Raw genomic sequence first — 25,385 nt, forward strand, 5'->3', positions numbered from 1 at the left:
TTAAGTTAGCACAGCATTTACCTCAGCATGAATACAGATTTCAGAGAGATCGATGATCGATATTTATTACACTGGTATCAGCTAAAGTAAGAAATTGAAAATATAAATCCACTTATATGTACAGCATAGACTAATTTCTGTATAAATAACTTATTTTGGTTACATCAATCTACAGATAAACCCACAAAATCCCCCCTTTGTGCTTTACACCTTCAAAAATTTATTTTTTCGGTAAACCAAAAATAAATTTCTGAATAAAGAAGCTAATTTTGGTTCCACCTAATCTACAACCTACAAATAAATCTAGAACTTGAATCCCTTCTATGAAACTCCTTTGATTGAGCCTCAACTGAAGAACATTGACTAATCAAATTATGATTTAACGGTGTTAAGAAATAAACCTTTGTTTATTTTTTAATAAAATAAATTCATAACTTTTCTCTTAGCACCGTTAGATCACAATCTAATTGTTAATATCCCTCAATTAAGACTCAATTGAAAGAGTCTCAACTCTCAATTGAAGGGATCCGAAAGATCTACCTAAAACAACCCCCGCCCGCCAATTAAAAAGAGCAAAAAGGGGGCCAAAAAAAAAAAAAAAAACCTCTTTTGTGCTTTGCAGCTACTTCGGCCTCTGGATGTCGCCAGGAAATGGAACTTCTGTGCACCGCAGCAATTCCATGTCTGGAATGAAAGTGAATCATGCCCTTTGTTCATTGAATCTCCTCTCAGCAGCAATAGCAGCGGCCATTGAAGGTGGCAAGTGCCTTAGACTTGCAGAGGGGTTTTCATCACTTCCTGGTTTCGTTAATGGAGCTGTCGCTAACAAGGTTTCAACATCTTTCAGGGTCAACATAGGCTGGTCTTGATTTTTTTTGTTACCACTGATGACCGAATGGCTAGCCCTGCTTCTGTTCAGCTTATATATGCTCTCTTCAACTGTGTCTTTCACCTGAAACGCGCAAGATATGGTTAGAACAATTCCTCATGCACCAGTTCATTTCCAGAAACTTGGATCCAGAAGCAAGAAAAGTGCAAACACAGTCAATTAAAGTCCATAGTTTTGACATCGATGCAGAGCTAGTTTAACAAGTTTCATTTACAAATGCATTTTAAGATGACGAAACGGATTTTATTTTGAACTGTCATGCAGAGGCAATTGCTTGAGGCGATTACCCACTTTGATTAATGGAACTGCAGAATAATTCCTGAGCATTCCCACACAAAAACAGCACTTGGGGCACACCATTATCATTTCGTAAATAAAGTGTTGGAGCAATTTCGCTGAGAGACAAGGGAGGCAGGGAGGCAAGGGCGTAATTTTACACATCGGAAAACTACACGCTTAAAACTTCTTACCCTGACAATGTTCAGTCCTCTACAGATGTTGATGGCTGATATTAAGGACGGAGAATTAGTTAATTCGATAACAACTGACCCCTGCTTATCTGTTTTCATTTTTGAAAGCTGATACTTTAGAATAAGATGGACCTGGGGAATTGACTTCAAAATTTCTGAACAAAGAAAATCATACAGGTATAGAAACCGTGGTCTCGTTTCCGACTTCTCAACTAATAACTGCTGATGGACATTAGGATGAATATTTCGAGAACTGAGATTTGCTTGACAACCGGGTAGAAAATTTGATGCTCTTAAAGAAGCAAGACCTTTCCAGAAACCATTTTTCAGGTCATGACAAACACTCATTTAAGAATGCTCCAATGGTAGATGTATGATGGAATGGCTGTGCCCTAACTCACACGATAAGAGAAGAGAAGAGAAGAGAAAGAAAGAGGGGGCGAAGAAAAGAGAGAAAAAGCATAGAACATGTCCTCCACATATAATGTTGCTTTGCTAAAAACGCTTCACAACCACTTACAATGAAACGATGTATGAGAGTCTTATTTTTCTGTCCTATTCGGTGCACACGACTGATAGCTTGTGCTTCAGCAGCAGGATTGAGTAATGGCTCTACAAGGACCACATGTTGAGCTTCCAGAAGATTGAGCCCGTTCGCTCCATGTTGAATCAAAATTAATAAAACCTGAATAAATTTTGATGTCGATTCCTGGGATGTTCCTCTCTTGTCATTCTGTTGTCCTCTAAACTGACTGATGGCAACGTGTGATTTTCTGAACATACAAATTCAAAACCAGAATAGCATGAGCATAAGGAACTAGAAAGGCTAATTGCTCAACCTAAATGTAGGTGATTAATCATCCATAGAAAGGTACACGCACATGGCTCCATAAAAAAATATTCCTCAGGCAAATTTATGGAATAGTATGCGAGCAAGAGAATGATCCAAAGACAAGTTTCCATATTTGGAGTATGAATTTTATTAAATTTCAAAAACAATTGCTGAATGCAGCATAAGCTTAATGTTTTAGAAAACGTACCTAACAATTTACAATATCATCTGAAAGAGGACGTTACGTTTTCTTTTTTTCATTTATCAAAATAAAAATACCAGTTAATAATACAGTATCTCTTGTCCCTTCACCCTCGGGGCTTCTTTTCCTAATAAAACTGAATTTCAGTGACTCAGCAATTTTTGACATGGTAAATCTAGTATTAACGCTTTATTATTGATTCATCACATAAAATAATTTCGTCCTTCTCTATTCTGTAAATTATTTTTCTTCTCCTAATCCTGCATACATACACATATTCAGATATATAAACTATCAGATAGCGTATCTAACCTGCCTCCTTTCATCCGAATGTAGGTGATACTATTGGCAGCAAAAGCATGTTCCAACACATCAAGAACATCATTCCAACTAGAAAATACAAGGACTTTCGCTTTAGGGTCTGTAGACTTGATCCACAAGATTCTTTTTGCGATTGCTTCAATCTTTAAAACACCCAAACCAAGAAAGAGTAGGGAAAAAAAAAGTTAGATAAAACCAATATAAATTAAAGGTGAGCAAGTGCTTTCCGGGGCAAGGTGAGCGAACACACATTAAATGAAAAAAATAGGCCAAAAAATGTCCTATTTGAATACGAAAATTACATGGATGACAAAGTGCAGGATATGATATGAACTTTGTTACTCATCCTATAAGAAATACAACAAGAAGAAGCCTCATCTTACTAGATTGAATCGGACTCATCCTACAAGAAATACTGAATAAAATTAAATCATAAAAAAAGATTAGAAGTCTACTTTTCTGAGAAGAATATTGAATTTCAAGTGACAATTGGACTGTATTTCACTAATATCCATAAGAAAGAAGTGTAATATCCACTCCACCATCCGCCTCTTTAGGAAGGAACAGAAATTCATTACGTTGATCAAGTCCTCTGTAAGCATAGTAGGCTACAATACACTATCTAGATCTAAATTTAAACTTTTTATTGACATAAAATTAAAATTGAAAGGATAGGCATATGAATACGTAGAAGAAAAGTCCTGAAATTTCAAATGTTCATTTGCTCTTTACACAGTGAACTAATTGTCTCTTAATGAAAGAATCTAGAAAAGAAAAAATAGAACTTCTTTTCATTATTTTTTGACGACAATGTTTCTTCTTTTTATTAAGCTCAAAGAAATTACTGAAATGGGATTATGATTTTTTTGAATTATAATTAATTTCCTCACTATTACGAAATCATTAGTTTATTGAGTGAATAGAAACTTGTGCCAGCAAATAGCAAGTTAATGAGACACCTGACACACATGTAGAGTTATAAATATGCAAGCGCAAAAGGAAGATGCTGCAAGTAGATGCCTGAAGCAGAATCGAGTGCATGTTGAAAACATGCATGCATATATCTGAGGGTGTTGGTTAGCATATGTCTTAATTTTTTATTATATTGGACACGCAAATGTCAATTAATTCAGTGAGGCAATCTTACACCACCTTTATAAGTAGAATGGCATTATGCTTAATTTTTTCTTGTTAGCACGTTAAAATTAGCAATTCTGTTCAGCCCTGTATGGCTGTTAGTGCTTTGAGTTACATTAATCTTTTATTTGTATTTATTTTTTTCCTTATATTTTCAGTTTACAATACAATGGCTTTGGCTTGAACTGTAGCTATTTTTGTGGGACTCGAATTCTGACAGTTGTTTCATCCCTTTAAAATTGTACACATTCACTCTTCCATGAGCATTGAAATCTCTGAAAATCTCTGGAGGAAAACAATTAGATTAATTGTTAAATAAAAATACCTTAGTTCCGTAGGAACCTTTAACACTGATGGATGATTCACATTTCTCACTGCTGTCAACATTCTGCAGCACAGAAGTTTTGAAGGATTCATGCTGTCTATCAACAGCATATGCAATGTTTCCAAAATCTGTGTGCTGTCGACATGTTGGGCACATCACCCATTTATGAAACTTACTATCTTGAAGCCTTTGCTCTGTCATAGCAAATAAACCTGCAGAAGATAGAAGAACAGTTAAATTTGAAATACATATGATGTATTTTAGAGGCAAAAAAATATGAGTACTGTGCATTATTTTGGTAAAACTTGTGAAACAAACGATACTTCTACATATCTGCGCTTGCAAAAAGTTCATTAACAACAATGGACAAGAGAGGTTTTCTATGATATGCGAACATGATGACCACGGAATTTCAACACAGAAGTAAACAGATAATATTATAAAGTTTGGTTGCTAAGTAATTACATTTACAACATGTAAGATGCCCACACTGAAAAACCATTTTCTGGCTGCCCAGCTTCTCTTGGCAAACTGGGCATGAATCCTCATCAGCTTTAGATGCGGGTATAAATATCTCTTCTGTAAAACTTGACATTGCAGTTGCCTCCGGAGTAAATGAAGAACTTTCTGGATGTTCTGATGGCTGTTGTTTCAATTGTACCAAACCCTGAAAAAAAATATTCAAAACAGATCAAATTTCACAAGGGGAAAAAATCATACATTCTATGTGGATCAGCAAATGATGACCCCTTAATTTTATTGGTGGCTGAGCAAATGAAGGAGAAAAATCCGAAACGTTAGAGAAATCTCCTTTTTTTATTAGGAATACAGGCCACTTTCCATAGGATTGGTAGTAACAGCTCTACTAAGATCCCAGCCAAACTAGGAAACAAAAATCAGCAAGACAATCACCAAAACAGGAAATGAAAGTGGCACAGAATCAGAACTTCCAGAAGGCAATGAATTACAATTAAAAACAAGCTAAAATAATCAATTAACTTGGTCGGAACATAGGCTGATCATTAACCAAAGTCAACAAAAATGATTAAAGGCGAACTGATAAAGGAATCTATAAAACACAAAGGAAAGAAAGGTAACCAAGCTAAAACAGTACAGCCTTCCCATCTAGCTTAAAAATAAAAAACAAAATTAAGTTAAACTTTGATACAATTAAGTCCAGAATAAAATCAGAAATTGAAATGAAGACTGAGCTGCATGAATTATTATGCAAAACTAGCCAATATGATATATGTTTGCAAGAGCAATCCTAAATACTTAAGGCCCAGTTCTCTTTTCAAGGAAAAAAGATAGCCTCTACTAATAGGGAAAAAAAGATGAAAAAAACTGATTACTTAAATAGGAAATAACAGTTGCTATGAACGACCTCCATCTGTCCATTCATAAGATCAAGTAATTAAAATATTTAGTCAAAGAAGATATCCATTAAAATCAAATAATATGTGCTAGGCATCAACAGTTACCATTAATTGTTCAACCAGAATAAATTCTAATTACTGAAAAATGTAGCACCTAATAAATAAATATAAATTTTATGCAGGAGAAATAGTAAAGATATTTGTCCATACCTTTAGGTAGCGAAGTTTTCCTTTTATTTGTGACAATGAGGCCAAGGACATAAACTTATCATGGGAAAAGTTTGAACTTGCTGCACATAATTCATTTTCACCTAGAGCATCAAGAGACTTATCATTTTCATTTGCCTTCAGGTGCAACCGGGAAATTGCCATCTTAATTTCATCATGGGCACGCAGATATTGAGCTTGGGCTAAAGCCAAAGTCCTCGCATGGCCAAACTCCTTTCGCATTCCCTTGAAGCAAGATCAGATTCCAGTGAATTCAAGATTCCAGCATAAATAAAATCAACCAAGTGCCATCATACTTCTGACACACCTCTCTCTCTTCTTTTTATTTTTTGTTGTTGGTTGGTAAGAGGCAAAGAGACTAACTTTCATAGAAATAATCCTAGCAGAATTTGGTGAGGGAATTCAGCAATAAATATGTGCAGCAGATGCTCTTACTATACCTCAAAAATATGTAAATGTTTGGTGGCTGCTGAAATACTATCTTTTCCCAACCGAGCTTTGCAATAGTTCTTCAACACACCAAGAATTACTTCCAATTGAGATGCTGACCTTGAAACCTAATATCCCAACAATTCAATATGAAATGTCAGAAAAGAGGTGCAAAAAATATTTGAAATACCAACCCGATTCTAAAAAATGAGAAATCATATAATCGTGTATGGTCTAAGGCAGCTCTAATTTGACAGAGTGCGCGTCTTCACATTGGACCTAAATATAAAATGAAAACGAATAGGGGCAATGTGAGTTTTAATTGCATACTTTTCTCTCTGGAAGACTTCAAAACTTTACATGGTAAGGAGTTGTTGGATATTAAAAAAGTCAAATGAAATAGCTCGCATCATGCACTGGAGATGCGAAGTATAATGCAGAATATATATCCATGTCTGGCCAACACAACAAATCAGGAATTAGAAAACAAAAGTTTTACTATATCACTTAATATATAGTGGACAACAATCACAGGGAATCTAGAATTAAAAATGCGCCTCAATTATAGCATCAAAAGCAGTCATTTTCTTTTTTTTAATTTCAGTGAAAATCCAGTGTATTAATTATCGACTGAAAGGGCTTATCACTGCAAATCCTAAGTAATAACTATTATTAACAATGGATCAAAGGCCTTCATCAACGTCCATAATGCTGAACTTTTCTATTTTCTGGTCATCATTTATCTTGTTGCTGTACAATTCAGGACTCTGTTTAGTAAATCAATAAAGAAAAGGGTAGATGTATAAGCAATCCACATCTGCCCCAGATCAACTGACCAAGAATAAGAGAGGGGGTGATAAGCACTGTTTTTATGAAAGCCAAAAGCTAGCCAAATCCATTAAATTGAGGAATGTGCAAGTTAAATCTATTAAAAGCAGCTAACCACAACTCTTTCTCCAACATTTCTTTTCTTCGATTCTTGATGGCCAATATCAGATGCATTTGAAATGCGATTAGACTGTGATAGGTTTGAAAGGAAACGATTCAGTGCAGAATTTTTCTTCTGCAAATCCACTGCCTCCTCAGCAGATGAAATTATTCCTCCACGTTCATCCTTTAGAACAAATAGCCTTGCTTCATAATCCTGAATATTAAAATCAACCGTAAGGGTATGTTGCAGGTCTTAGCCATGGAGGAATAAAATTAACAGACAATCTCAATAGTAGACCTGAAACAATTCATCAAGTTCACACAAAATGCATGGCGGGCCATCAGAAGCAGGTTGGCAATTTCGACATTTACCCACACGTTCAATGTCCTCGTTTTTTGGTCTGTCCATAGTCTGATCAATTTCTAAGATTCGATCAAGCAGCACCTTCCTAGAAGCTTCTAAATGATCCAAACCTGTCTGGACTTGATACTTCAGAGAGTGTATGCTCCGGAAACTGAACCAAAAGTGATACTCAGTCACAGCATATATAGTTAATTTTACAAGATCGTTATTCATCAAAATCTTAAAAAAATTTCATATCTCATTTTGCAAAAGATCACTTCAAAACGCCATTGTAGTGGTTTATAGTAAAGTTAAACTCTATTACAGATGGCACTCCAAGATTACAACAACTTACCTTCCTAGACTCAGCGTAGCACATCCTACAACCTCTACTCAATGCACATCAATCAGCCTAATCCGAAGACTAAAATGGTTGAGAATCATTTGGCAGATTGGAGGACGTGATATTTTTAGATAAAAGAAAGGCATTTTATTTTAGGACAACGCATGAGAAGGGAAAGCAAATACTATTTCCCCAAAACCAGAATTCAACTGCCTTTGAATAAAGCTGTAGAGGGAGGGGCAGAAAGAAATTACATTCGGAGAAACGGACGTAAAAGAAAGAGTTTCTCTTTGGCGGATCATGCAAGAAGATTAGTACAGGAGTACAGGATGAATGAGGATGTCACAACTGAAATTGTGGTTTAGCAATAAAGGCAGTCCAAAGGATTTATTGGTCTTGGTGCCATAGGCTCCAGTAGCTAGGGAAAAGAGACTTGTGCCCACCACTGGCTTGTGACCACTACGTCTCAGTTGTGGGCTGTCAGTGTATGGTTGGAACACCTTGAGGGAAGGCCAGCCTTATGGCTAGGCCCAAGAGGAATTAGCCACACTGCTATAGGTTCCATCATGCGTGTTGACTAAAATAGTAACACAGGGATTGCCTCCAAGGCCAATAGCCCCACATAGCTTTTTCTTTTCTTTTCTTTTTTGTTTAGCGATCCATGTACATATTTTCAATAGATTACTAGGAATTATATTTGGCTTAGGGTGGTACTAAGTTGGCTTTCTTTCAGTGTTGTACCTTTGTATTTTTTCTTTTACCTTTTTCCCCGCTGATCTCTCTCTCCCCCTCTCTCTCACTTTTTATACAGCACAGGAACTATATACATATTATTCTACAACCTTTAACGCTTCATCTCCTCACTATTTTGATTCTCTTTTTTTTCCCCCAATTTTTTTCCTTTCAAATATGTCATATTTCCTCAAGTTCTTATATGTCATGGGCATTGCACAAGGGGAAAAATCTAGTTAAATAAGAAAAGTGAAGGTGCGTGATTGGTTTTGAACAGGGAACATTGGTTTGAACTAGGACGGGTTGTGTTCCCCAATCCCTCTATATATTATATTTGCACTTGTACGATCAGAGATAGATCCAAATATGCTGTTAGTTTTTTCTGTGTTTTCAATGGTCAAGAACATTTACATCGATTTCAGATATTTCATAAAACACAATTTAAAAACAGGAAAAATACACATTATTTTAAAATAGCAGCAATTACTACTTCTGCAAAGTTGAGGCATCACTGACCGTGTAGCAACTCTTTGGCGCTTTGAATTGTTTAAAGTTCCTGCAATTGCTTCTTCAATCTTCCTAAGCAACTCATCGGAAAAATCCTTGTTCTGTTCAGAATGATGAAGAGCCTCTAACCACCAAATTGTAGGCGCGTTTGTACTCTCACTATATGCATTGCAAACCTACCAAAAAGTTCAAATGTCATATAAGAGGGGCATTGAAATATCTGCTAAGCATAATAAAAGTAAAATAACCAAAGATCGCACAGTTTCATTTACTATAACATGAAGTCAATCATATAAATTCACTCAGCACCAAAAGTGAAGCAATATAAGTGGCAGATCTAATTCATTCCCTTTTAGTTCATTGAAAATGAACATAAATGTGAAATATTCAGCCTCCCAAGGAATGATCAGAAGCAACCAGGGTATATGAGGTCTTGAAATAAAATGTGGCGGTGTTACTTCAAAGCCATGTGGATGTATCGGGTTCTGTGGTACCAAGAAGTCATCCAGATGCAGGGATGAACAATATACATAGACCCCATAGATAGTTGTGAAATTTACTCTTTTGGCTCCAAGAACTTTGAAACTCACACTGCTTTAGACACATACAGTGTATTTAATGATTTATTTATTTAAATCAACACACCATCCGAATAACACTCCATGGGCTTTGAAAAATATCAACAGTTGTTTGACACCTTATATTCTTCTGGCAATTTTTTAAGGAGAACATATTTTATGTAATAATTCTCAACTTGAAAACAGGTCATTCAATCTTTAATTTTTCCAGGAAAAGGGTCCAAGTTTGCATTCAAGGTTCAACTATGCATTAGTAATTTTTAACCGCTAGATATTTACCTGGAGATGGAAGATATATACACACATACCCTACTCATCAATTCTAGTCAGACGGTGAGATGAATTGTTGCAGAGATTTAAACTTCTGCCACAGCAAGTGTCTGAGTTAGTTTAATTGTATGCAATTTTGGGTATATGAGCTCCTGGAAAGATCTCTTAGCAGAACTTTAGCCTTCCACAAGGATTTAAAATTACATTACTACAGACAGGACTCACCAGAAGTTCAGTTATAACAAAAACGAGTACTGTCCTAAAGTGATTTAAGTAAATAAATATGAATATATGAATTAAAAAAAGTTCATAAATATACCTGCAAATGCACTTTTTGAAACTCCTGTTGGACAGTAGATAGCTTTGAACTGAACACAGATAAGTATTTATGTTTCAAATCTTCACATTCTGCTATCAAGAACTGTAAAGAACTGATAGGTGCACCATCAAATTCCTGATGCCCACTCCAGTCATTTTCTGAAAAACTAGATGTCATATTCAATGGTTCTCCAGATGCCATTTTGAAATACGTATCATCAGAGTCATTCCCTTTCTTCTTCTTAACAAAACAATAATCAACCTTTTCAAGAGTATGCTTTTTTGAGTTAAGTTGCGAAGTTTTAGAGAACTGCCTTCCTTTGCAGGGGAGTTTAAGGGAAATGTTTGTAGTTTGTGGGAGTATTTCAGCCAGGTTATGATGAATGTGAATATTTAGCAAAGGATCTAGGCGGAAGTCTTCGGAATGCTCTTCGGCCAAAGTCAGTGCTTCAATGTACAGCAATGCTGCTTGAGAAAAATCCTTCTGCATTATGCTTATAGCAGCAAGTCCATTTAAAGCAACACATGATCTCCTGAGAGCTTCCTCACCTTCTATCTTAGTCTTACTTATAAGGACCTACACAATTAAATACATGTCAATTGAAAGGATCACAGTAAAGAGCATACTCTCTTGTCAAAGACCTCAATTAAGTAACAGACCATCAGTATTTCCTCCATGGTCATGGGTGACTGTTGCAGAGTACGCAGCCCAGAGCTTCCAACCTGGGGGTGACAACAAGCCTGGCGAAGCTTCAGCAGTGCATTCAATAGCTTCCCAGCCTCTGAGTGAGTGATGAAAGAATCAGAAAAATCTTCAGAAGAAGAAGAACCTGGAAGCAGCATGAAATATTTCAAGATTAATTATGCCCACAGATTCAAATTATTTTCAAATATCTTGTATAAGAATTGTCACACAACATAGCATTTGAACCTGGGACACTTCTATTGCGAATGTCATTTCTCAAACTCTCAATAATTTCATGAGCATAGTTAACACAGGTTTCATGTTGCCTTTGGTAAAAGTGCTCTTCTACTGGTGAGAGAGTGAGCCAAGTAAGGCACTCCTCCTGAGAAGGAAGCTGCAACTCATTTGCAACATGGTCTTTTGAAGAGCGCCACATGATATGTTTGAAGATTTTATGCGTAAATTCCATAGCTCCAACATCTCCCTTCTGAAATAGTATAAAGTATTAAGCAGCGGAATTCAATTCACAATTAGTAAATAAAAAAATTGAATTACATATAAATACCATACCTCATAAGGATCCCGAATAACATCAGCCCACCAACGGTAAATATCAAAAGGACTAGCTTTAAGGAATCGTAATAATCCATGCAAGTCGTCAAGTTTTCGCTGAATGGGGGTTCCTGTAATGCACCAACGATACTTTGCATTGAGCCGCAGTGACCATTTCAGTGGCAGCTGCAGCATTACTCTCCACCATTTGAGCCTCATCAAGGCAAATTCTCCACCAGTATATTCTGGTAAGAAGAGTTGGGACAACTGGGTACCTAAATAATATATTGCAATAATTATAAATATGCATATATTGAAAAAAGAGGTCTTTCCTTCTGATGCCAACAGATGTAATCAGCCAAAACAATAACAACTAAATATCATAAATCCTCCTGTTCTCTCTAAATGGCATATCTCTTAAACTGAGAGTGTATTAGGGTATGGCTCTTAGTCCGTTTACTAATTAATAAAAGAAACATAAATGAATTGGTAGCCAGAAAGAAAGCAGAACATAAACACAACGCCTAGCAGAAAAAAAGATACTCACAAAAAGAAACAGACAAGACAAAAAAGATATTAAAGAAAGAGAGGAAGAATAATAACTGAGAAGAATCAGAAAGTACATAAAATAGAAAAGGGAGAAATATGACAGAACTCACAGCAAACCTTTTTTGAAATCTCAAGAAGTGCCTATCACCTTCATGCCTATCATAATCATGAGACAAATCCTCTTTAAGCACATCATATGTTGTTAATACAATGTCCGCAGAGGCAAGTTCACTGATATTCACCATCGATGTATTGGTGAAAGATGTGTCTCGCGCGCCTTCATAAATACAAGTTCTCAAGGAGCCTGGACGTGTATGACTGAAAAGGTAGCTGATAGTTAATAAAAGTAAAATTTCATCATGAAAAGAAATTATTGAATAATCAAAATTCACAAATCACAAAAACTGATAATTTTTCCCCAAAAACTGAATCTGAACTCATAATTTGCGACATGTTCTATCCTTCTTGCCCATTAACCAAATCACAAACCCTACATGGCTACAAGCATGTACCTTTATACCCAATTAGACTTGAGGTGGAAATTAAGATTTACTCAAACATTTTAACAGGTTAATTGAACAAGTCATGATATATTTATAGAGAAAACATGAATAAGTCATGATATATTTGTAGAGAGAACACATTCATCTAAGTCTAACTCATATTGCAACGGCCTGTCCTCATGGTTGCTATTTTTCTCCAAGTGAAGGTCTTGGGACACCATGTATAATAGAGATAGCATATCTTGAATTTCATGCAATAAAATCCCATTCCATTTCCATTAAGGTAACCGAATAGGGCCTTAGACTCCACCAAGAGATTCAGCATCATAATAGGGGTCGCATACACAATTTATTTTACTTCCATTCTTTATAAGTGAAAAGTGCTACAAGGAAATTTAAATACTTATAGTCTTATACAGTTCAACAACAGACACAACTTGTTGGAATCTGAAACATGGTTTTAAGCTTTCTCCGGCTGATAATTGCCTCTCATAAAAAGTATATTTTTTGGATTTTTTAATTCTTTGCTGTTACATGCAGTTTATTTTGCACTTCAGATAAGTGTTTAGTCTCTAATGCTCCTGTTTACATGCAACATAGATTGAAATTAGCATAACCTCCTTTCTTTCTTTCAGGTCATACATACTGATTAAAAATGAACAATTGAATAAGTCAACTCCAAGATTCATAATTAGCAATTAGGAAAAAAATTTACCGGATAATCTCATCATGCCACTGGGGCAAAATAGGAGCTGGACAAACAATAAGAGTGGAACCAGAAGCAATAGGAGATTCGGTAGCTTGTATTAGTTCAGAGCATATTTGGCATACATATTCTCCATCCCTCACAGCTATGGTGCTTCTAAATTTCTTGCTTCCAGATCCCTGTTTTGATTTCAGTGATTTTCCTTCAGGAGAATAACCAACACAATCTGCATGCTGCCACGCATCACAAATGTCACATTGAACCCATAGGCCTTTATATTTGAGACTTTCACTCACAGCTCCACATGAACATTCCACACGGTCTCTTTTAAGTCTTTTAAAATTGACCTCACGATCCTCATTAACTTGCAACTCTGAGTCAATAAGAATGTCATTTTCAGATGTTGATCTCCGATGAGTAAAGATGCAAGCAAGAAGTTCAACAGTTTTTCCCAAACCCATCTCATCTGTTGCATAAAAAGAGAAGAGTTTCAATAGCCTGAAAAGTTGAAAATTTGTATCACACAACAGTGAAAATTCCAAAATGCCCCAGAAAGGTTATCAATGAGGTTGGCATAGAAAATTCACTTTGACATTAGTATTAAATTCAGTAAACATAAATAGGCACTGCAGTTGCACAATCAAATGCAAAAATTTAATACAAAATTAAAAATCATAAAAAGTAAGCATAATCCTGGAGCTCCAGTGTTTCTCCACCTACTCATTCAGGCAAGCCACCATCTATCACCAGAAAACAGGATTCAAACACAATAAAACACAACTAAATTTTCTATGTGAATTTTATCTTAAGAAAAGGCCAGTCTTCTTGACTAAGATATCGAGAGTCCAAACTTATAATTAAATGAGTTCTCATGAATTGATCAAACACAATACTGTCATGTGCTTTGTCTGCCCTTCTAGCTTAAGAGGTTTTTACAAGAAAAGGCATGTCAAACTATAATTAAAAAACACCTGTGGATCTGCACCTACCACATTAAGCTTCTTAGGTTGAATTGGTTCTTGAAAAATATTTGACTATTATTTCACCAAAACTTACATGCCAATATGTTTGAATACGTAAAACTGAAAAATCAGAGAATGATATTCTCATTTCTTAATCATCTAAAACGGAAGGAGCTAGATATATAGAAGACCCCAGGTAATAAGTCTCCTCATTAAGATCAGAGTCAAGCTTTAGCAAAAGATAAAAACGACAGGATATAAGATCCAGGCAGCAGAATAACATCAGCGTGTTAATGTTGATATAGTAGCCTCTAGGTTCCAGATGTAATTTGTCCGAAATAAATTTAATTGAAATTTGAAAACAGTCTAATCATTGAAGTATTTAGTGGATATGGAGCAGCATTGCTGCAGAGAACATATAATTCTACACAATATGCTTGGTTATCATTTTACCACAACTTGCACGTCAATGTGTCCGAATATATGAAAGCATAGAACAATTGACAGGATTTTAAAACCACAGGCAGCAGGATAACATCAGTAGCTTATTGTTGATATTGCAGACTCCGAGTTCCAGATTTTATTTATCATGCAATAAATTCAATTGAAAGCACTTGAAACATTGAAATTTCCAATGGAAATGGAGAACTACCGCAGAGAAATCTGATTCATTACTACATATATCTCAAACACCTTTTATAGTTAAGTGTTATGAAAACTGACAGATTACTAGAGCAAATAACTAACAAATACAGCATGGCCTGGGAATTACCTGCAAGAATGCCTCCAGCCACACAAGGTGCATGAGTCTCTGAGGACAATGAAATACTTCCACTGAAGCCATGCATAAATCAAATTAGCATGCAGGGATGAAAAAATGATAAAGGTGTGCAGGCAGACACACACAGATCACAAGGATTTGAATTATGTGATACATAGGGTCACATTTATTCTGAAACCTAGACAAGAAATCATACCTGAATGGATTAAAGAACATTTTAGAACTCGTGTCAATAAAATCCACAGGCACACACAAAGGAGAATAAAAGTGACTTCTCTCTCTTTCCGCCTGACCTCCAGCTCTTTTTTTCTCTCTTTCTACCATCCAAAAAGCTGCACGACTTTGATATGGTCTCAATTCAGGAAGTAGGTCTGGTATGTCTTCTCGAAGCATTGGTTCTGATCTGTTCAAACAATATCCAAACAAAAATTTTCATGTGTTCGATTGAAACATGAAAATTTGAAGTACATTGATTCATCATCATAATTATCATTATTATTAGTTTGTAGGCATCAAATTAGAGATGAAAGCAAAAGAGGATGCTAGGCTTACTTTGAAGGCCTAATGGCTTCATAGAAACCTGCAGGATCAAACCTCACATGTCTCCAGGTGCAGCGACTATCATCCCTGATCTCTGTCTGTGGATCCACTTCCGCCTTCATATAGCTACCAACCCCATATCTAAGCTCTGATGTCATAATTTCAGGACGTAGCCAAGACATTACATTCATCATACTCTTCTTCCATAATTGTCTGGAACCATCTAGAAGTGACTCACATGCATCAAAGGCACTCTTTAGCACCTCAACCCTTAATCTAAGGGAGAGCATGTCTTCAGAAAACCTAATCCCAAGAACTGGCCTCAAGGTAATAAATTTCAAACTTGCCAAGTGAATAAGACCAGAGACACCTTCATCGGGACCATCAAAAACCCCGGATAACAGCACTGTACATGTTTCTATATGATCCATAACTCTTCTTACAAACTCTAGACGAATATCAGAACAAGCCACTATAGGCCAATGGCCCAGTTTAATTCGACCAAGAATATGATTGGCATTAAACACCTGAAATCTTAAGGAATACTGGAAATCCTGATAAAAGTCCTCGGAAAGTTCAAGACCAGAAAAGCCTTCTGCCAGCTTCAAATCAGTTAGAACAACTTCAGAAATATCAAGGTGTTCGTTTGATAACCAACTAGACCTATCAACTTCCACAGAGTAAGGATTTTGAACTTCACCAAAATCCTCCTTTGCTTGTCCTCCTGTTTCCAGGATTTTCTGTTTATCCAGTTCTGTTCCAGCAGTTGACTGTGTTTCTAGTATAACCCCTCCAGATCGATGGGGTCTACTTTGTTTTCGTCTACCCATACTTGTCACGACCGGTAGAAGAAAGCAAAATCAACTTAACTATGTTTTCTGTGCGTGAATCAGAATGAACCACAAGAACTTAAATTTGACCATTTAAACTTCAAGTCTCAAAGGCCATTAGCGCGGAACGAGAGAGAGAACAGCAAACGACAACAACTAGAGCTATATAATCAAACATAAATTAAAACGGTAAGGGGTTGAACGCAGAAGCACTAAATAAATTCAGTTGGTCAATGAATAAAAATCGACAGACTTGACTGAGTTTAACTGATATGAGTCACAAGAAAGGACCGAAAGCGTCGAGTGAAGATAAGACGTAATAGTCGGCTAGCAGCAGAACAACTGGCATTCACCTCCTCTTGGGTTCAAATCCTCCGAAAACAGGAGGGGTGATTCCCCGAATGATGAGCTCAAACAAAGTACGAAAATTTCCCGCCTTGGATTGAAAGCTCTTCACAAAAATTCAGAAACCAAAACACACGAGTATTTCGTTCGTGAATCTTATGCATTAAGAGGAGAAAAATTTTCAATTGTAAACCTGAAGGTGCAAAACTGACTGAACAGAAACACAGGAACGGAGCGCGTAGCTGGAGCTCTAGTCTCGCGCGAGTTTGGGAAAATCACAAACACCTTACAGAACGTTGCCGAAATACACAGATGACTAGATGAGTTGGGTAGATTCTTTTTTTCGTGTGGGTAAAATAACAAAAAAAAAACTGCAAAATGTCAAATAGTGGGGCGCATAGTTGGGTCCGGATTAGGCTTCAGATCCAATTAACACAGTGGTTAAAAATAAATATATACTGCAAAATATCAAATAGTGGGGCGCATAGTTGGGTCCGGATCGGGTTTCACTCTAAACCCCCAGTCTGGTCCAATTAACACAATGGGTCAGCCCAGTACCGGAATAATCGGGCTAAGTTAGGCCTCATCAAAAGAGAGCTTAAAAACCAATAGGATTAGGTCTAACGGAAGGAACTATTTTCTCGTAAGTAGCGAATCAAGGTTCAACTTTCTGCTGAAAGAAGTGTTCATTTCTAATGCCCCACAGTGTCTCAAATAGGATTACATCCAATAGGATGATATTTATGTTTTAGCAAAAAGAGAGAGAGAGAGCTTAAAATTAATTTTATTCATCAAGAAATAAAAATAATTATCATGGGAGAGGTGCGGCAATTTGTTTTCGACTTGGGATCATCGAATTTATAATGCACAGAACAGAAAACCGAAATCAAAATCAAATATGCTGCATGCCTTTAATCATCCCGGGATTTTTTCTCAATGACAACAGAATTCCATGAATTAACTTGAAATTTTGAAATTTTGAAACTTAAAATTTTATATTAATGATAACACTTAAAATTTTATATTAATGATAACAATAATTAGGGCTGTTCACGGGACGGATCGGGACCAGGACAGGCCCGTCCCAGTTCCGTCCCGATGAACAGTAACGGGACAAATTTTCTGTCTCATGTCCCGGCCCGTCCTGGGGTTGTCCCAGTCCCGGTAGGGACGGGACGGATCCGGGACTAGACCGGGACGTCCCGAAAATATTTTTTTAAATTTTTTTAATTTTTTTAAAAAATCTGATTTTTTTAATTATATTTTTTTGAACTTAAATCTTATAAAAATATCTTTTTATTTTCTTTTTTATTTGTTTGGACACTCTTAAACAAAAGCTCAAAATATTGCATATAATAGTCATTAAAAACTCTAAACAAAAGCTTTTAACACAATAAAAACTTGCTAAAAATTCTAATCATTAATAATCTCAAATCATTAACAAATATAAAAACTCTAAATAAATATATCAATAGTTCCATACAATAATCTCAAAGCTTAAAAAAATATAAAAAAAATGATATTATATAAATAAGATAAAAAATTAAAAAAAAAAAGAACCAGGATGGGACGATCCCGTCCTGTGTCCCGTCCCGTCCCAATAAGATTGGGACCAGGACGGGCTGGTCTTGAACACCCATAACAATAATTATATACTATCTATAATCTTAATCATAGATTTCGTTTATAATACTCCTCCGGTCCTAATTATAAGACCCAATTGACTTATTTGAGGAGATTAAGGAAGTAAGTTAAGTTGGTTATTTATAATAAATAAGTGTTGTTATTCTTAAAATATCCTTGCTAATTAAGTATATTGGCTAAAAATATCATTATTAGAAGGATTATCTTGGAAAAAAATGCATAAATATAAGAGAGAAAATGGATTGGGTCTTATAATTAGGACCAAATAAAAAGTCAAATTGGGTCTTATAATAAGGACCGGAGGAGTATATAAATAAAATTTTATAAATAGGTGCAGAGGCAGTATTTTCATTAGTTTTATTGTTTTAAAACGAGCGGTTCTCTTCGTGAGTAAGCGAGCGTGCCTGCGTTTTTCTCCCTGTGGTCACCATTCCAAAATATCCAATGTGCAAATGGCCACAGGCTGTTGTGCCACGTGGTTTTTTCCATTCCACGCTTCCCGCCCCCGCGCTCGATATCTTTCTCATGTCTCTTTCCTCGGGGCAGTTAGGCTTCTTCCTCGTATTTAATTTATTGACCTTTTTAAAAAAGGTAAACTACAATTACAATTAGTCCAAAAAATAGATTTAATTATTTTAAAATCCATCAATAAGTAAAGAGTAAATTATGATAAGTTTCAGACTAAAAAATGACAGTAAATTCAGCTAATCACTTGTTAATTAATTTTTTTCTCTAAAACTTCTTGGTAATTCTTTTTTAAAAAAATTGACGTCTAATAGTTTATATTTTTCAGCTAAAAAACTAGTTTATATTTATGCAGTGTTTTCAATTGTAAGACTTGAATTAGAATATCAATATAGTATTGACAAAAAATAATAATTAATAAGATATAAATGGAATATAAAGTATAAAATTTAAACCCCAAATACCCAAAAGCCAGAAGTAGTACATTGTCAACATGAAAATTAAAATTAAAATCAATCTAAAGTGTCAACATAAAAAGTTAAAAAACTGGTCCAAAAAAAACATAAAAAGTTAAAAAGAAAAAAAGTAGGGCATGAAGGTGCAATTTTCATCTTAATTTTATTTCTTAGGTACAATTTTATTTCTAATCTTTTAGTGGTATTATCCTTAATTTTATTTTTTGAGTATAATTTTGTCCCCATTTTTTTTTTACAATTTTATCTATGATGTTTGGGTGTAATTTTGATTTTGAAAGATAAAATTACACACACAAAAATCAGAGTCAAAATTACGTCACTAAAAAAATTAAAGACAAAATTATATCTGAAAAATAAAAGTAAAATTGCGTTAAAATTGGAGCAATTTGTAACCGCGTGTTCGCGGGGCCTCTGCGAGAGTTTGACTGCATCCTTGAGCCGGGGAATTACGAGGCAAGTGAGCAATTTTACTGGCATAATTCCTTTTCCTTGCCCGTCAAGGTGCCATAAATTAGTGATTCGTTTATCGCTCATCAGTCCTCCCCCGCAAAGCAGTGATTCAATTCGCTAGCCGAGAGAGACCGCAAACAGGATATCAATGGCGGCTTCGGGGTTGAGAGTGGGCCGTTTTCCGTTATTGTTGCATCATCATCCCTTATCATCCTCAACCTCCAGGAAGCTTAACGTTCCCTCAAAGTCAAAGGGGCTCACTCTATACTCTCGCTATGCACAAGCTCAGGATCTTTTCTCGTCTCGTCGTTTACAAGGTTGTCTTCTATTTGGATTCTGGGTGTGGGTTACCTTGAGAATTCTTCTATTTGGATACCAAAAATTCTCCAAATTGGGCTTCAGATTACTGAGATTTCCCTATGTCTCGGCTGGATTCGCTTTCAAAACTAAGCTCCCCCCGCCCCCGGGCGCAGGGGGATGACACTTTTGATTTGAATTATGCAGATTTTAGCAGCATAGTTTTAACCAATTCCAGTATAATTGATACTGCTGAAAATTCTGGACCTAACCAGATCATCAAGCTGCACTGTGTTGTTGGGTTAGACACTAAAGAACTTAATGCGGAACATATCCAAATAACTGGAAATCTAGTCATGCCATTGTTGCGGCTTCGTTACCTTCTTGTTTTATTTTTCCGTGCGTAGTATTTTTCTGTTGTATGGCCTGAGTTGGCGCCTCTAAATTGTGTCTTTGCCTCAGAGAGTGTTGAAAACCTGCCGAAACTGGTGGAAGACATTGTCCAGACATCTATCAATACGGGTCCTCGTGGTGTGGTTAGGATGGCTCAAGGTGTTCAAGCATTCATTGGGGTCGGTCAAGAGTGGTTGGCCGATGTATCAAAGGTAGCCCCATATGTTTGTTTTGTTGGCATATCCTGCAACATATTCGTTATTCTATTTTTTCCCTAAAAATTTAGTAGCAATTTTTTTTTTTTGGGAACTTTTTACCATGCATCATTTGTCATCCTGATAATGGATTTTATTTCTTCAAGCCGTCCATTAATAATATGTTTATAGAAGTCAAATGCAAAAATCTGATGTTTTATCATTTAAGCTGCTTTTTTTATTGGTAATGCACTGTAGGAGTAATGAGTCTGGCTTATGCTTGTAATGGATTTTATACATATTGTTGTACCATTCTAATGAAGGAGGATGTTTTGTTGAACCAAAAACTATTGGAAAGATATTTGTGGGCCCAAAAAAGTCTGCATCTTCTGCTGTTTCCATTTTCACAGTAACCATACTTTTATCTGTCTCCTAATGTTTTTATTTTTAAAATATAAAAATGTAGACTGAACTGCTAATTTTCTGGCATCATTTGTAGTCAACAAATTCATCTGCTGGGTTACCAACCGAACTGCAACTTGGTTTACTTTCTCCATTCTATTTAAGGAGATTGTTCGAACGCATGGGGGCAACCTACATCAAATTGGGTCAGGTATGGATCAATAACCTCCCCCTCCTTGCGGGTTTCTGCTTGGGTTGTGCTTGTTTATGTCCATTTGATCACAATGATTATGCATGCTTTTCTAAGGTCTGAAAAGTGTAATATATAATTATTATGGGGGTAAAGAATGTTGCAAAAAGGCTTTTATAATGACTTGATATGTATTTTTTCTCAATTTCCTATTTAGAAATTCTTTCACTTTTATGCTGGCCTTCATGCTATGAGCTTTTATACTAGGGGCTATTTTTGGCTTCCATTTTGTAGTTCATCGCATCGGCACCCACGCTGTTTCCTCCTGAGTATGTACAAGAATTCCAGAGTTGCTTTGACAGAACTCCTCCGGTTCCTTTTGAGAAGATCCAATCAATACTGCGTGAGGAACTGGGAAGACCAGTAGATAGTGTTTACGATTATGTTGACCCAACTCCCCTTGCTTCTGCCTCTATAGCACAGGTGCATAACATGTATCCATCTTTGTCCTCCTAGATATTTTCATACTTCTGTTGCTGCTAATATAATTTTTGATAATAACAACTAGGTTCATGCTGCAAGGCTAAAGGGCTCCCAGGAGGATGTGGTTATAAAGGTCTTAAAACCTGGAATAGAGGACATATTAGTGGCAGATCTTAATTTTGTTTATGTAGTTGCTCGAATATTGGAGTTCTTGAATCCTGAACTAAGCCGGACATCACTGGTATAAACAATGCGGGCAGCTGTCTCGGATTTTCTGCTGTTGCTTTATATGTGCATATTCTCTCTACTGTGTATATTTATTTTTATAATTTGAAGTATTCTCTCAGACAACACCGAAGTAAATTCTCAGATCTTTAATATGTTGCCTGTTTGTTGTTCCTGTTGATTTCTCTGACCCCACTGTCTTTCTTTTAATGGAAGGAGACTTAGAAGTTATACTCTCTGCCTTCCTTTATTAGTCACTGTTACTTTCATCTATGCCAATACTAGGGGCTAGAACTCCCTTGTAATGTAATCATCCTTTCGTTAGGTTGGTATTGTCAAAGACATACGGGAGTCTATGCTTGAAGAGGTTGACTTTTACAAGGAGGCTGAAAATATCGAAGCTTTCAGAAGATATTTGGAAGCCATGGCACTCACTGGCCAGGCAACAGCTCCAAAAGTATATCGATACTGCAGTACTCGGCGAGTTTTAACCATGCAGAGACTTTATGGAGTTCCACTGACTGACCTAGACTCCATAAGTTCTCTTGTTTCGAATCCAGAAGCCTCGCTTATAACTGCTCTTAATGTTTGGTATAGCTCTATTTGCAGCAAATATATATAATTTCCTTCATTTTATTCATCTCAAAATTTACTTATTCTCTCCTGATACAAAATTGCATCTCTTGGTAAATGCTGTTTTATTAGGTTTGGAAGTTTGCTTGCATGTGAATCCTTCCATGCAGATGTACACGCAGGCAATCTATGGCTTCTTCGTGATGGCCGTATTGGGTTTCTTGACTTCGGTATGCATTATCTCTTCTTTGGGTTATTTATGTGGACGGTTATACTTCAGCTCTGTCTAATAGCCTTATAGGAGAGTTCACTGGCCATCTGTTAATTTAATGAATGTGTCAATGTGGTCCATACATTCTGTGTGAAATTTAAGTGCTTCAAGTTTCTACACGTCTTCTTTAATTCGTATTGTTTCATCACTATTAATTTATTAGTAGCTTCCCAAGTTGCAGTTATGCTAACTTAAGTCATAATGAAGTATTATGGCTGTGATTATTGAAATGGCCCAATGGTTTAACTTCTGAAGTTCAATCCTTGAAACATATGGGCTTCACTTCGGAAGAGCATTATTCGAAGATATTCGTGAGCATTTTATCTCTGACTATCATTGGTTTGATAACACTTTATTTAGTGTTGACAACACTTAAATTTGCAAATGACAATAAGTTTTTGTTGACATTCCTTATTTGGCATTTTGTAATTTCCAACTTCTTTTTTTGTCATTTTCCCCAAATTCTTTGAATCTGTCAGGTGAATATCAAGTGGAAGAAATTATCATTAATCTTCTAAAGCAGTATAGAGATAAAGGCTTTTGGGTTCCCATGCAAGAGATGCCACTCTGTAACCCAAATTGTATTTCATTGTATGGAAAATAAACACTTGGTTGTATTTAGTACCTGCAAATATTTTTAGATAGAAGCTCCCATCAGTCGTTGCCCTTACCACTGTTTAAATGTTCTCTTTGATAGTAACTATTAAGAAAACTGGTTATAAGAGTGTTTGACGGTTTCAAAAGTGCCGCTTCTTTAAAAAGGGAAAAAAAAAAAGTATTTTGATTATTGCTTCCACACAATTCCCTGAAATAAACGAGATAAACTTTTGTTTCAACTTGCAGGAATTGTTGGGCGTATATCTCCCAAAACATGGGCTGCTATGGAGGTATTCTTGGGATCCATTGCCATTGAAGATTATGACTCAATGGCCGCTGCCTTGATTGAAATGGGTGCTACAAAGCAAGATATTAATGCTAGAGCCTTTGCCCAGGATTTGGGCAAAGTATTCTCAACAATTAAGGCAAGCACTGTAACTCACTTATACTAATGAATGATGTTTGTTCCATAGGCTGGTATGAATGTAAAAGTACTCAGCCTACCTGGCAAATGCATGCTGGTACCTGATTATGCTTATGTTAATGTGATGACCGTGATTTTTCTATTTGTTAGGAATTAACGGGAAACTAGTGGGGAAATAACAAAATGTAATTCTTTCTGCAGAGAGTGCTCGTCTATTAGTTGTGCTATGAAGTCAGAGATATGTATAAACGTGTGCAAGCATTCATGTGCAAAGAGATAAATTTAATGTTTGGTTATGATAAATTAGGGCTCACAAAGTTGGGTTACTATGGCTAGTATTCTTTGCATTATTGTTATTCGTAGACAAAAAATGGCGTCCAGAAAGGTCGTCTTCCTTCTCTTTTGGGCATCATTTCTCATCATTTAGACGTTTGATTATGAGAAGCATGCAGATAACTTTAGGCCACACCTCGTTTAATTGTTATTTCTTACATTAATTATCTGCAGGAGTTGGACACTGAAATAGTCGTGGCAACTAGAAGCGGACAAAGTACAACCGCAACCGCTGTCTCTGCTAATATTGTACTCGATGAGAGGCAGATGAATGCTCTCTTCCTTGATGTGGTATGCTATTTAATTTGAACCACATCAACTTGTAAGTTGGTATCAATAGGTCCAGAAGGCACTGACAGTTAGTCAATAGGCACGTGGTAGAATATCTGCCCCTAGCTGAGCTCTAGAATTACAATGGAGCGGAATACAATTTCTCACACTTCCCCGCTGATTTGATGGATTCCTATGCGACTTTTGGATTGTCAGGAAACATGAGAAGTCCCAGATTAATGGAGGATGAACAACATTCCATCATTCCTTAGTTGAAAACAAATTGTCCATAAATATGATCATTATCTAGTACCCATATATGCAGTGAATCGTATCCAATGTGCAACATTGCATAGGCAACTGGCAGTTTGATTATGTCTGATACTACTCTTGTTTTCTTCCTGGTCCGCAGGTTCAGGTGAGTGAATCATATGGACTAAAGTTCCCCCGGGAATTTGCACTTCTCCTGAAGCAGCTCTTGTATTTTGATCGGTATACCCGGTTATTGGCTCCCAATTTGAATATGCTTCAGGATGAGAGGATTAGAATTGCCTCCAATAGAAGAAGCAAATATAGAGATGGTTCCGAATGAATTATTATAGGAGAACCTGAATGTACCCAAGATCAGGCTGAAAGCTTAAACCGTATTGTTACTATTGTATAGAAGCAAAATGTTTTGGTGGCAGTTCACCGCTTGATTGGAATATTTGAGAGATCTGGAAAATCAACGCTAGCTTGACTCTTACTCGTTGGATGATACCAACTGGGATTACAAGTTGAACTCTGCCCCTGCAAAAGTTATAATTAAAGAAAGGAAAAAGTGATATTAAAAATATTTTTCTTAGCAAGTACCTACAATTTGTGTTGAGATTTCCTCTTCGTATGATTATACCCAACAAAATCAACGAATCTTATTATAGATGTCTTGGTATAGTGTGTATGTTTTCTACAAAATGCGGATGAAAGGAGACTTGCATGCCATGGCAGCGTTTTGGCTGCAAAAAAGAGCAAACTA

General features: G+C 36.2%; 2 protein-coding genes across 3 annotated transcripts; one reads left to right on the top strand and one right to left on the bottom strand.

Annotated features, from left to right (window-relative positions):
* Positions 1-77: 77 nt before the first annotated feature.
* On the bottom strand, positions 78-16,977 carry LOC114738398 (E3 ubiquitin-protein ligase SHPRH). The gene is given in 21 exon segments (XM_028926447.1): positions 78-952; positions 1,880-2,132; positions 2,706-2,857; positions 4,177-4,388; positions 4,642-4,843; positions 5,763-6,005; positions 6,221-6,337; positions 7,153-7,353; positions 7,438-7,654; positions 9,074-9,240; positions 10,232-10,807; positions 10,891-11,060; positions 11,162-11,402; positions 11,486-11,638; positions 11,640-11,742; positions 12,134-12,334; positions 13,235-13,691; positions 14,960-15,021; positions 15,165-15,371; positions 15,521-16,347; positions 16,878-16,977. Coding segments are annotated over 20 exon segments (5,004 nt in total). The 5' UTR covers positions 16,339-16,347; positions 16,878-16,977; the 3' UTR covers positions 78-700.
* LOC114738399 (uncharacterized aarF domain-containing protein kinase At5g05200, chloroplastic) lies at positions 15,123-25,205 on the top strand. Of its 2 annotated transcripts, XM_028926448.1 has the most exons (10): positions 19,717-20,035; positions 20,478-20,620; positions 21,102-21,215; positions 21,489-21,677; positions 21,763-21,918; positions 22,228-22,493; positions 22,608-22,705; positions 23,590-23,768; positions 24,275-24,391; positions 24,783-25,205. In XM_028926448.1, exons 1-10 carry the CDS (start codon positions 19,867-19,869, stop codon positions 24,960-24,962), a joined length of 1,611 nt encoding a protein of 536 aa, XP_028782281.1. In that variant the 5' UTR covers positions 19,717-19,866; the 3' UTR covers positions 24,963-25,205. The 2 variants fall into 2 exon arrangements, with proteins under 2 accessions (XP_028782282.1, XP_028782281.1); XM_028926449.1 differs by lacking the exons at positions 19,717-20,035; positions 20,478-20,620 and adding an exon at positions 15,123-15,127.
* The last annotated feature ends 180 nt before the right edge of the window (positions 25,206-25,385 follow it).

Source organism: Neltuma alba, unplaced genomic scaffold (genome assembly GCF_004799145.2).
Source record: "Neltuma alba isolate B1F8T4 unplaced genomic scaffold, ASM479914v2 tig00013589_pilon, whole genome shotgun sequence".
NCBI lineage: Eukaryota > Viridiplantae > Streptophyta > Magnoliopsida > Fabales > Fabaceae > Neltuma > Neltuma alba.

Bases quoted from the DNA above. Each gene is read 5' to 3' on its own strand.
- LOC114738399 (XM_028926448.1), top strand. From the start codon at position 19,867: ATGGCGGCTTCGGGGTTGAGAGTGGGCCGTTTTCCGTTATTGTTGCAT. The intron at 20,621-21,101 runs GTAGCCCCATAT...CATCATTTGTAG, and splicing joins GGTTGGCCGATGTATCAAAG to TCAACAAATTCATCTGCTGG. The intron at 23,769-24,274 runs GCAAGCACTGTA...AATTATCTGCAG, and splicing joins AAGTATTCTCAACAATTAAG to GAGTTGGACACTGAAATAGT.